At 33.8% G+C, this 14,274-nt stretch overlaps 1 protein-coding gene across 1 annotated transcript; it reads right to left on the minus strand.

Annotated features, from left to right (window-relative positions):
* Positions 1-3,971: 3,971 nt before the first annotated feature.
* On the minus strand, positions 3,972-13,914 carry LOC113513269 (WD repeat-containing protein 3). Its single transcript, XM_026897263.3, has 16 exons — positions 13,606-13,914; positions 12,529-12,738; positions 12,037-12,234; positions 11,613-11,786; positions 10,953-11,149; positions 10,503-10,723; positions 10,293-10,413; positions 9,680-9,881; positions 8,533-8,622; positions 8,034-8,171; positions 7,610-7,879; positions 7,367-7,531; positions 6,717-6,782; positions 5,841-6,001; positions 5,262-5,484; positions 3,972-4,163 (listed from the first exon to the last, which is right to left on the minus strand). Exons 1-16 carry the CDS (start codon positions 13,774-13,776, stop codon positions 4,005-4,007), a joined length of 2,766 nt encoding a protein of 921 aa, XP_026753064.3. The 5' UTR covers positions 13,777-13,914; the 3' UTR covers positions 3,972-4,004.
* Positions 13,915-14,274: the final 360 nt, after the last annotated feature.

Here is a 14,274-nt window from a genome sequence, read left to right on the forward strand (position 1 = left end):
AATCTCTAAAAGATCTAAACGTGATAATGGTGTAACGATGATATTATTTAAACAAGTATTACTTTTAAAATGCAGGGCATTATGTAACTGAGTATAGGGAGGGCGCGAGAAGCAATAGTACGCTGTCATTGTTAGTGCCTATTTATTGTATAGAGAGGTGAGACCGCGGCGATTGATGTTTCTGATATGTGATATGTATGATGTTTAGTAGGATCATACATGTAACAGTGATGCACCTGTTTTCGTATGTTATACGCCCGAGAATGGCGCGACCAGTTGTATGTATGTATTTTTTTATAGTGTGCCTATAACGTTCGCAAGGCTCGTCTGAGCGAATCATGCACAGTTGCCAATATTAGAAATCTCATTCGAAATTAATTGATATTATAGGGTTTTGTTGAAACCTAGCCTTAAAATGCTCTCTTGATTGATGAAATTATATTTACGGTTACCTATAGCAGGAAGCAAGTATTCGTTTAGGTTTAGCTCATTTTAAGATATTGTACATTTATTTACTTAGTAGTAGTAACACTAATTTTAAGTTCATAAATTATAGTTATCTAATTTATTTCCCATTTCGGTCAGTATTTACAGTGTAAGTATTTTTTACTTCTCTCAAGTATTCTTTAGTTAAGTATACAACAAGTAAGAAGCAATAATGACAAAATAATCTAATAAATCCCATAAGTTGAAAACCATATAAGGGAATAAAATTTAAAACATTTAAGTAATGAGCAATAATTTACGATAATCAGGTTATCTAATAATAATATCTTTACATAATGAACATTTTGTGGATATGAAAAATACCACAAACGATCGACTTCAGCTGTTTGTTCTGTTTTTTTTTTTTTTTTTTGCAAACCGGTGTTATTGACGATATCGTATTATATATTTTAGACTCGATATTATTTTAGGTACAATATTATAATCCACTAAAATTATTGGGCATTTTGGTAAGTAGTTTAAGCGTTTGGATATGTACCTATATAGCTAACACTACGGCATTACTTTTGAGTTCACCTTTTACCGAATTCACCTCATGATGGTCAGTGTTACGTATAATTATAACAAAAAGCATTTATATAGTCTCAAATCAGAAGCGGACCAAATTTATGTTGTTATCGCTTCCAATATTATTTTGTCTGTAAAATTTGTCACCGTCCCTTATTTAACGTCTCTACTTAATTTAGTGATAGGTCAGTTTTTAATTATCGAACCCCACGGGCCAGTAATATGCAGCAGTCTTTGAGACATTGTGATATACTAGGTAGACAGGGCTCGATCATTGCTATAGTTGAGACCTAAAACATGTGATTTTATTGCAGCTAACTCTTCGGTAATACTTTCATGTCATGCTTACGTATTTAAGAGCTTTAAAATTTGAGATTATTTATTCATTATATTATTGGGAACATTGTCTAGGTAGTGTTTACTATTTAGTATTGCTTACTCCTATATTTCGGAAAGGCAGTTTGACAATAAAAAATTATGACCTCTAGTAAGTAAATATTACGAAAATTTGCTCTCTACTCAGCCTATCTAGCTCTCTGTATTTATGTAGGAATAATTCTTGTCTACACTCTTTTAAAATTGAAATCTGCACAAGGATGTGCTTATTTTTCTAAATTATTGGATGATATATATATATTTACATTAATCTAGTTTTATTCGAATTGAATTAAATTCGAGTAAAATTCATTATATTTCATTATAATACATCATTAATTTACTTTTGTAATTGAATGACCCAGTGTTATTCTTGAATGAGACGATATGATTGCATTATTATTTATCAGTCTGCACTAATATTACTGCTTGCAGTAGTGATACAGTATTATTTTGTTAAATTCTATTCTGTACATTTTTTTTAGGTTCAAAGTGTACTACTAGCGTACAATTTTATTATTTTTATACTTTCTTAGTTATATAACATAGTTGACGTCCGAATTTATTTTTATTGTGTACATAATGAATGGTTTATTATTTGGCAAAATGCTAAAATTAGTTTTCGTTCATTTTTTTTATTAATTCTAGAACTCTTAAACATACAAAGCAAATCACTAACTTTCTGTTTCATATAGACTTGACTACCAATATATGAATACGTTGAAACAAGCAATAGTGCATCATGAACACGTTAATTCTAAGATTTGGCGGCGTAAGAGGGGTGCCATGGATGGTACGGTGTATTTTATAAAATTGATGATGCTACTTATGGTATAAATGATCACTTTCCATCAGTTGGGCAGTCAACCCAATTGTCATTCCAAGTTGTAGAAAGCTGAAAAAAAAATATAAAATATACGCACCATACTGGTACTTGATCCGTTTCATTTATTCATATATTGTGTACCTAACCAGTAGCTACGTTCACGATCTTCCAATTTGTTTAATTACTATTTAGGTTAAATTTTGAATGTATTGGTATTAAGTGTTGACGAACAATGTATTAACGTCATTAAGCTACTAACAAACCGGTTGTGTTGTGTGTGCTTATGCTCTAACAAGCATGTGTTTGTGATTTTGTTTTTTTTTTCTCCTGTCAAAGAGCTGCAATCAATGTAACCATTTATTTTTTTTATAATTTATGCTGAAATATTGGCTTTACTTTTTTTTATATTCCATTATTTGTAACAGCATTACTCAAAAACTAAAGACTGATAACCTCTTCTGTTCTTTATACGTAAACCAATCAAGCACCCGCAGCTATATTCGAAACGATAAAGTATTCTAATTCGAATGTGATAGTAATATGTTTGAGAATGTGGTGTGTGTTTCCAAAAGCAATAACATTGTGATAAGTAACGATGATCATTATACTCAAGACTCGATTCAGATATTTATTCTGAATTATATATAATTAATATTGTCAATTATAAAATTGTAAAATACGTTGCACGGTTAAGTTCACAATTGTTGGTTATGTAACTTCATTACTTTCAGATTAGATTAGTTCCGAACATAAAAATATATTAATTATTATTTGCCCAAATTGTGAAATTGACTGTGGAATCTTAATTATGTCATTCTATAATTGGAGCTACTCAATCCATTATCTATATAAAAGTAGGTGTTGTTATCAAATTTATATATTTTTTTTGTATTTCAGTTACTGTATCAATACCTACTACTATAAAGTAGAAGACGTAATTATTCCCAAAATAGAAAGCTTATGGACCATTTGTTATTTGTTGTCGTGAAATTACTGTATGTATTAATTAATCGTAAGTTTCAGCATAAATTATTCGATTGAGATTTTTCGTATGAATACGTGGACGGAATACTCATTGTGAAAACATTAGTTATTGTTGTATAGATGATAAATAATGTGACTTACGCAGGGATGGATACTTAAATTATTAAAATTTTAACTGATATATTGGCTATGTAGTGAGTAGAATATTTTTTTACAAATAAATTATAGCAGCTACTTTTTTTTTTTGTTTTAATACCTGTCTTTATAGATGGGACTGCTAAGGCCCATACTATATTTTTGTGAGTAAGCAGCTATACAGATTGTTGCGGTTAAGATGATAGCGCCTATTACGACAGATAACATAAAACTAGTACTATTACTGTATTATTTATTTCGAGAAAATTGTTTGCCCGTGTCCTTTCAGAGTTCGTCGATATTGTAAATATTGTTATTATTTTAAAAATAAAATTTCAAACGACTGTCACTACTATTTGGAATCTAGTGTTCGTCGCGTCTATCACTACATAGTATAAAACAAAGTCACTTTCCATCTGTATGCTTGGATGTTTAAAACTACGCAACGGATTTTGATGCAGTTTTCTTTAATTGTGAGTGATGCAAGAGGAAGGTTTATTATATATAATTCATGCATAATATAATAGAGAAACACTGATAATTTTAGAGTTTTCTAATGTAATGCGATTTAATGTGCACCTGAGTAAAGCCGAGGTGGGTCGCAAGTCTTTAATAAATTATGAGAAAAACAAAGGAGCCAACATTATAATAAACATTTATTAGGTAACTATTATGTAACAGCGAGTATGGGCCGCTTGAGAGTGCGGCGACGGCGTACGGAACGGGCGGCGGCGGGAGTAGTGGCGACGCGGAACGTCGACTCCTGGCCGCGTGCTTCCGCTTCGCGCCGCGCCCACTGCAGTGCATGGACGTTGCACCCCACCATATCCTGCACAATGCACCGATCACATAATCTTACTAACATAAATATCAAAGTTTACAAAATATCTGCTACACAAATCGCGCTTAAACGATTGAACTGAGTTGTAAGAAATTTAGTACACACCTTAGTTATATTCTACACGTAGAGTACTTTATATACTGATGCACGCAGTTAACACCGCGGGAAATATCTTAATAAGTGCCACAAAATCACATCAATTGTCTGGTTTTTAAGCTAGAACAATCGGTATTATGAGGAACCAGGCAACGAACATATGAGGGTATAACTTAGAACACCCAGACTCGAGAAAATTCAGAATCTTCATTCTCTAAATTGTTTCGACCAAGAACTTAAACCAGGACCTCATTTACGCAACGTGCTTACCACTACGCTATGGAAATCGTCAAACTATATTAACTGCCTTTTATCTGCGACATCGTTCGCGTACATTAAAATGTTAATGGCAAAACCAAACTTCTACAATAAAAGCAATAGTGGTAATATGTGACTTATACGTAAACTTGAATAATTATATTCATCACAATAAAATATAGTGTCAAAAAATGACTCAAAAAGGTAGGTGGGCCAAGAGTTGCGTGACGCGTCGTTTTTCGTACTGAGTATTCAGAATATTCAATCTCTCGTCTTAGAATATCATCTTAGTGGGGAAATGTTTCTTCTTTATCTACTGCTGAACATAAGTCTCCTAAATAAACTAATTCCATTATTTATAAAAAAAAAAGGCCAAACATCTAAAATATATTTTAGCCATTAAAGTGCTTTTCAACCGACTTCAAAAAGGAGGTTCTCAATTCAGTCATATTTTTTATGTTTTTACCTCATAACTCTGTCAGATCTAAAACCGACTTGGAAAATTCTTTTTTATCTGAAAGGTTTACTAATGGTCCTATTGAAATTTTATCAAAAAATCGATTCAATAGTTTTTAGATCAAAATCCAATTGCTTTGTCACAATTGAAGTCGGTTTTTTTTTATTGTGGGACACAATCTTTAATTATTGTATATAGTATATGTACTAGATCAATATAATATTATTATTTTTTATCTTCACAGTATCAAAGATTTAAAATTTTATAATTATTACCCTTAATTCGTTAAGCCTCATATTGGCCTTCGCTTGTATCTGTATCATGTGCTTGAACAGGGCCTGGTTGGCGATAATAGGCGCGTGGTGCACCCGCAGGAGGAAGATCGCAAGTCTGCAGAACATTTCCGCGTGGTCTCCGCGATCCAAAAGTTTCGGTAGCAAGCGGATGATCTCGCACGCCGTGTTAAACGGTAGCAGTAGGAGCGCTTCCTCTAAATCGCTGAAAGTGTAATAGAAATAACTTTTTGAAATGTGCTTTAATACATTTTAAATTGATGGAAAATATACTTAAGATATTTATATATATATAAAATATAGTTTTGTGTGGGGGGAAATTGTTAGTCATGGAGACTAAAAATCCCATTGCTAGCAATATACCCAATCAGGTCGACCTCCTCGTGGTTCCCCCTGGAAACTATCATGGGTAATTCCTGATGAATTCGCCATGATGGGCTAACTGGTCTGTTTCCATTCTTATCGATTACCCTTCACTGGTGCTCCGCCAGCGTATCTCGTTAGCGCAGGCGGGGTTACCATTCCATTTTCACCCATAAAAAATTGTGTTATAATGCTAACGTCGATCGTATTCTCTTGATAGTTTCGACGAAGAAGTCCTCAGGTGTAGAGCAGCCGTAGGCGGTCATGAGTAACGGCGGTGGTACAGGGTGGCCCCGCGCTTCCTTCACCTCGCGCTTGTACTCCGCGCCCACCGACAGGCATTCCATTATCGAGTCCGCCTGTACAAAACATAATATACAAGTGTACATTAGTGGATCTACCAGTACACAATAGACACATACAGGGGAAAAGGATTATTAGTAATGAGGTTTACCAGTCCCATTGCTAGCAATATATCCCTGGCAGGTGGTCCCACCTGGAAACCATCGTGCTGAATTCCAAGGGTATTCGTTACGATGGGGTAACTGGCCTGCCTTTTCATTCTCACCTATCATCTCTCACTGGTGCCCCACCAGCATATATCATCAACGCAGGCGAGGTCGCCATTTCATTATCATCCATTAAAAACAAGTCATATATAAAATACTTATACTACAAGTTATGCGTAACGCAGTTTTTGAAGATTATTGGTTCTCTTTCGCTCGTTACCGCTTCCTAATTGTTATGAAATACCCAAATGACCATTTTCACATAAAATCACAACACTAAGGAATAGTGACAAAGAAAACAAAATAAATGCGACATGCGAGGGATTCTCCGTAATACAAACGAAGAGTTGCCAATTTGGCAGATTTAATTTCCTAGTTTTTTATTTAATTAAAAAATATTACGTAACCCGTTGTTCAAACCTCCCTCTCTCTTCTACTCCTTTAACACATTGTAACGTAATACTTGAACGCCGCCTTAGTTCGGGATAACATGTAGTGTAATATGTAATATGAATATATCAGAGCTATTGATTACTATCTACTTAATTTTAATATATTTACTTACAGCTTTTTCGGCTCCTATTGTTTTTTTAGTGGGCATCGTTAGACCTGGCAGACCGGGTACTGGAGCCTGTAAAGACATATTTTTTTATTAGCACACACTGTACAATTCTAAGCTGACCTGCCTTCTTATTCTTACTTATCATCCCTTGCTGATGCCCCACCAGCGTATACCGTAAGCGCAGGCGACGTTACCATTCCATTGTTGTTCATTAAAAAAAACTTGATTATGAGTATGAATTATATCACATTCATAATTTAAGATATGTACAACTCTTAAAAAAACTTTATCCTCGAAATTACGTTAGTAATCATCATCATAACAGCCTTGAATTGTAGACTACTGACATAAGCCTTCACTTGGGGGGTTTAGGCAATAGTTGCCACGCTTGGTAGGCAGATTGGTAAAAATAGACTTTAGAGATGTTTTAAGAAGGACTTTGCTGCCCATTCCTCGCCCTCCCTTAGTCGCCTGTTACGACACCCTGAAAAGGAAGGGGTAGCCTATTCTATGCTACACCACACGGCTTAACATTAGTACTTAATACGTTATATATTTTCTTAGAGAGAGACCGGTGCCCAGCAGCGAAAAACTAATGGGTTATGATAATGATTGATCATACAATTACAAAAGTAGTAACAGTAGGTACATACCCGGTCGGGTCCAGTGGCGAGTCCGACGTCTTCCTCCTCTGTGTCGCCCAGCACGAGCGGCTCGTCCGTGCGCGTGTAGAGGCGCAGGGCGCGGTCGGCCCCGCACGAGGCCGCCACCAGTCCACCTGCGCCCGCGCACACGCCCCAGCACGCGCCCGCGTGACCCTTGGGGACACATGTATATATATACAGCATTATACAAGTTACAGCATTATATAATAAAACATACAAGTATCAACTTACATTTAAAGTAATAATATTATCATAACTATCCGCATCCCACTGCTTCACCTTTCCATCCTTCGAGCCCGTGAAGAAGTAGTGTGTGTTCGGAATAAACTGTAAAGCTGTCACTGAATCATTGTGAGCGAAGATTGATTTGTGGCAGTCGCCAAAATCCATCCCCCAGATTTTGACGTTTCGGTCAGTGGAGCCAGTTGCGATGATGTTTGAATCGTAACTAATGTCCAGGCATAGAACAGGCAGCTTATGTCCATATAGAGATAAGTAAAACTGAAAAAAAAAATGAAAACGATTTAATATTATGGTAGTATTGAATTGTTCACAAGAACAAAGTTAGTTAAATGTGATTCCATACGGAGAGCATATATATAGGTATTATAGAATCTCTGGTTAAAAGAAAAATATATGTACAGAACTTTGTTACCTTAAAAGTATCAAGGAAGAATATTTTAACTGTACAATCTAAAAGTCCAACAGCTATGAATTTATTATTGGGACTAATTTGAACTGCTAGCACAGGTTCTTCCAATTCTAACGTCCGCGTGTGTAGAACCGATAATACCTGAAAACATGTTAATAGCCATAATGAATAAATAAAAAAATTCAGTTCAGTTCCGATTTTAAAATTTGTTAATTAAACCTATCGCTAAAATACTGTTATTAAAAAAAAGAATAGAATTATAAACTAATTCGCAAATATCTTAACTATATTAAAATTATAGAATTAATAAATTTTAGAGAAATATATTTCAAAATCGACTTCACTATTTTTAACATAAAAAAGAAAATAGTTTCAGAAAGTCAACTGTGATTTAATCAATCATTTATGTAACAATCAGCAGCATATAAAATTAGACGTGAAAGGTCGAGGTATATTCTTAGATAAAGCTCTGAATTACCTATGTTTTACTCTTAGTACCTACCTTAGCTTTAGATTCACCCGTTGGATCTGGTATAAGTTCAAACCGCCATAATTTGACTGTTTTATCTGCTCCGCCGGTGAAACAGCCGAGCTGTAACATTTTTTTTTTCATATTATACTATACTCAGTGGCTTTATTCGAGTTAATAAGGCTATCCCATGTTTTAATTTAGGATATGGTAAATTTTTATATCAAATTTCATTTAAATCCATTCGGCCATTTATGCCTAATTGATTCATATTCAATTTATATTGATATATTGCAGTAAAGCATCGTTCATCCGAACGCCCACTTAACCGACCTGTGACTGGCCCGTACGTGTCATGCATGCTGCCCTCTCCTCAAAGTAGCGAAAATGATAAAAATTGATCAACTGCATCTCAAACTTTTATTTTTATGTTTAAATACTACCTGTTATGATTAAAAGCTCAAAATGAAAGCAATCAGTCTCATATAATTCTCTTTAAAAAAGTTTGAGATTTAGAAACTCGAAAAGAGAGCAGGTTTGTTTAAACAGATTACGGTAAAATTAACAAATGTACAAATTAATTCTATAAATATTCATGAAAATTTATATTAGGCTGTGAACATCATCATATCAGGTGGCAGTGCTTTTTTTTAATGGGTGATAATGGAATGGTAACCCCACCCATGCTATTAGTATACACAGGCGGGGCACCAGTGAAGTGATGATAGATGAGTATGAAGCAGGTCAGTTAGCCCATCGTGTTGAATTCAACAAGAATTGTTCACGATGGTTTCCAGGGGGAACCACGTGGAGGTCGACCTAATAGGGCATATTGCTAGCAATGAAACTAACAAACTTCATTGCTAAGAATCCCTTTCCCTCAGGTGGCAGTGCTGGCGGTGGTAACGATAATGGAGATGGTATTTAATGGGTAATAATGGAATGGTAACCCCGCCCACTCTATCGATATACGCTGGCGAGAGCACCAGTAAAGGATGATAGGTGATGATGAAAGCAGGTCAGTTGCCCATCGTGATGTATACACTTGGATTTCAGCACGATAGTATCCAGGAGGGACCACTTGAGGTCGACATGGTTGGGTATATTGCTAGCAATGGGACCTTTAATCTTCATTATTAACAACCCTCCCCCTGACGGTGGTATTGGTGGTGGTGGCAACCTTGTCGGGCGTGAGGCCGATCGCGGCGCAGGCGGCGGCGTGCGCGGGCACGCGCTCGAGCAGGCGCGCGGCGGCCGCGTCGAGCAGCAGCAGCGAGCCGTCGCCGCCGCCCACCAGCGCGTGCCGGTCGCCCGGCGCGAACACCGCGCAGCTCGCGCCGCCGCACGACACCGGGATCGTGCGCAGGCACGTCTGGTTCGCTCTGCCGATTCCATTTGTTTTTTACAGTTAGAGTTTAGTTATTGAATGTAAAGATGAGGAACTGGACTTTCCAGTGAACATCGCGACTATCCGATGACTTTTTTCGTCATCAGGGAGGTCGTCGTCAAAAAAATGAGGAAGAGTTCAATTTAATTATAATTTTTTATAATTTCTATCGATTGATTGTTTTTATAATGAAAATAATGATACAAATTCAATATATAATTCTGCTTTGGGTAAGACATTGCGATGAATGTAACGGTTGACTTGTAAAAAATACAATACAAGGACAATTAACTTCTTTTCGTTTGAAAACAGCCACTATGTAGCTCTCAGCTAAATTAACTCTAATCCATTAAGTACCGAAAAAGTTGTATTGTGTTGTATATAATATAACATAAGTTGTACAAACCTATTCCAAAGTTTAACGGAATCTGCAGAGGCCGATAATATAGCTAAATTATCTGAACTAATAGCCACGCAGCGGGGCTCCTTTTGATGACCAGGTTGTGTAATTTGTTTCAAACATTTCACTGTAAAAAATATTATCTTTTATAATTTCAATAATAATAATTAAATTAATAGTATCATTCTTATTTTCAATAAGAATTTTATTGAATACCTTCATTTCCATCTTCCATTTTCAAACTATGTAATTCAACTGTGTTATTAGCTAGTGTAACGCCTACACGGAGCTCTCCTGTGGTACCCAATAGTAAAGTGGTCGATTTCAATTTAGTGCCTAACTTTACTGAAGCCAACCTACGTACTTCATCTGTCAATGTAAGCAATTCTGGTACTTCTGTTGTATCTATATCTACTTCACCACTTTCTTTTAATTTTCTGTAAAATATAAAGAAAATATTATGACATAATATACATAACTGAAAACATAGTTTCTAACATATATAATTTATTACAAAATAGTCCAATCTTGATCAAATTAAGGAATAAATAAAATAGGGAATTCAATTTATTTATTTTTTTTAGTTTTAAAAAGCTTACATTACACAAGAAAGAATTGAGAATCTTCTCCTTTTGATATTGAAAAGTGTTCTTGTAATATACTTACAACAGCTTTTTCCTCTGTTTTTTTATCCGTTTATTCATTCTTACTTTTGCTTCTTCATCAGTACAGAAAACAAAAAGCTCCAATAATGAATCTGTTCCATAACAAGATAATATGGTCTGTCCAGGATCTGTATTAAGCCCGACTACGCGACCTTTGCCTCCACGCACTAATGTACCTACTTGATGACACTGAAGCACCTATTGTAAAAAAACATAATTAAATAGACAATAATTTTACATAATTTTTAATTGGCATTTTGCTATTATTGCAACTAGTAATTAACTAATATGAAACTTTATTATTCCTTAAAAATATTTCTATCAATATATTGATTTATGAAGGTTGAGGTATTATGAGGTAGTATGAGGAGTTAACTTCATTAACTCCTCTTATGGTGAAGGTTTATGTTCAGCAGTGGACAGTTAACAGCTGAAATGATGAACTTATAACTATACAAAATATTTAATAATAACTTAGAAATAATGTGTTCGTCATACTTCTTTTAATTGCCTATATTTATGACTTATGATAATTTTTTAGTATGAAGGTTAAAATATTTGAATGAAGTGATTACTACTATATTTCCAATTTATAAAACTCAGCTACAAGTATATATATGTATATACTATAATTATGTATGAATTAAATTAAATTACTTACTGAACTATCTTCAGTATCGTCAGATTCTTCAATTTTCACAATCTCTAGTTGTCGAGATAGTTTATCTTCATCTTTCACATCACTAGTCCAATTTAACTTCCACACACGCAGCTCTTGATCCATACTGCCTGTTACTAAATATCTCTCTTCTTTTATTAATACTGCTGACCATACCTTTGAAATGATTAATAGAAAACTTGATATATAAACATTTCAATATTTCACATAATGTATGACATAACTATAAGTACATAAAAAAGAACATTATTGAAAAAAGATTTCTCAAATTTTTATAGCCTCACCTTTACAGTAGCTAAGACATAAAGTACTACTTACTATAAATATTTTGTTCTCTGTAATTGTTATTGGAACATTCTTTTAATTTGTAATTAGTATATTATTTTAATAATGGTATTTAACAAACCTCCATTTGATGCCCTCCTAAAGTCTTGAAGCAATGCTTTGTCTCAATGTCCCAGAACTTAACAAAGGTGTCTTTGGAAGAACTCACTATGCAGTTCTTTCCATTAATAAATGATACACTGGTGACTGCACCTTTATGACCACTGAACCTCGCTATACCTGTCTCTGCAACTATGTCCCAAAGGATCACTTCTGTGTCCTAGAAAATGTTGAAAATTAAATAGAAACTATTTGGCAGAATCTATTATGAGTATTTTTTGATATCCATCTAGGGCAAGATTAATGGATTTCTTCTACAAATATAGTAATAGGAATATTCTTCCATAGACAAAAGTATTGCTCATACATGTAAAAAGATCACTTATGTATTAATATGTTGTTTCAATAAATAAAAAATGGGAATAAAATCAATCTTTATGATATACTATGACAAAAAAAAAATACTAAACAATCATAAATACATATTTACTACTTGTTATTACTTAAATTTTACCTTAGAGCCAGACACTAATCTGTGCCCTTGCTCATCATATTGCAAGCATGTAATAGCTGAGTTATGACCTGAGAATACACACAGAACTTCATTGTTGATGAGATCAAACACATTGATATTGCCATCTATATAACCTACTGCCATGTGGTTCCCAGTAGGGCTTGCACAGATTTGTGATACTACTATATTTTCACCAGGAAGTACTTGAGCCTGAAATAAAAGGGTTATTATGTGATATTACATCATAGAACAGTTTTCAATTTGAAATGCACCTTATACATTATAGTTTGATTATTTTTTATAAAATTTGGGTTTGTGGTATTAGTATTTTCTGAGAAGGAAATGACTGATAAGAGTAGCTGCTAAAAAAAGAGAATTATATAATAATTAGATTATTACATAGATAAGGTTAAAGACATTCCTAATTAGAATACCAAAGATGAAGTTACACATATAGAATTAAAAAAATACTGAAACAACTAATCAGATGTGTTGTAAAAAAAACTATATTATCATTATAACATGAAGAAAATTTGTGATTTTTATATTACTACTTAATAATGAATAGTAGGATGTTTTAAGGCTACTCACTGATTATGATTGAAATCTGTTCAATGAAAAATTGAATTTATTCTAAATATCTTCAGTCATTAAGTGATTGGGAAAATAGAGCTCTGATTAAATTCTTATTTATAAATTTTATACCCATTGTTATTATTTATATTTTTTTTTAATTAGAGAATAATCACTTTATTTAACTTTTCTACTATTTTCACTTGTTACAACATCAGGAAACAATATTACAAAGCTATTACCCACTAATACCATTATTACTCGTGTGACAGCGGGGCCCTCTGAAGTTTCTAGACTGCCTTCATTTTACATGAAGATCTCTGACACAACTTATTGGACAACAACTTTTTGGTCCTTAAAATTATCATTTTAAAATTATATTTAAACATAGAATCTCCTTAAATATATATTATTAAACGTACCTTTAAAAATGTGCTAGTTAATTCAGTGAATAGTATATTCAACTATACTAATTTAAAGGTACTGATGACCTTTTTTACTAACCTTTTCTCCAAGTCTCATGTCCCAAATAATAACATGTTCACAAGCTCCTACAGCGATATATCTTCCACTAATACCTTTTAATGACACGTGAGTACTGTTGCATTCAGCACTAGCGATTATATTAAATGTTCCGCTAGGTGCGTATCGTAAATATTGCTTTGTGAGACCCATATTATAATAATATAATATTTATTCAAAATATTACAATTTCAAATTCATTGTAATAAAAGGTTAACAAATTATTTATAACAAGTAACCTAACCTATCAACAAATTTGGCTTTAACAACACAGATTAAACACATGATCGTGACATTGACATTCGTATTATTGAGTTGTGGATTGATAGCTGTCTAATACCTAGTCCAAAGATGTGTCGAGTTGACACTGTCATATGACAGCAGCGGCCAGCCGGTATCCAAAGTAAACGTTCAACAATATCCCTCTTCTACTTGGTTAAATATCTAAATCTAATATTTTAAACTAACATGTAAGAAAACAAATAATTGTACATTACCGAATTACTACATAGTTTAATTGAAAGAGAGAAGTAGTCGCAAATGATAATTTTACTCAATCATTTGCTTAGATGAACCATTCACTTAATCAATAAAGAAAAGATATACATCGTAACTTCGTATCTATTTACGCGCTTATGATTAATTTGACTT

Source organism: Galleria mellonella, unplaced genomic scaffold, assembly GCF_026898425.1.
Source record: "Galleria mellonella isolate WM207_F2 unplaced genomic scaffold, CSIRO_AGI_GalMel_v1 utg139, whole genome shotgun sequence".
Classification (NCBI taxonomy): domain Eukaryota; kingdom Metazoa; phylum Arthropoda; class Insecta; order Lepidoptera; family Pyralidae; genus Galleria; species Galleria mellonella.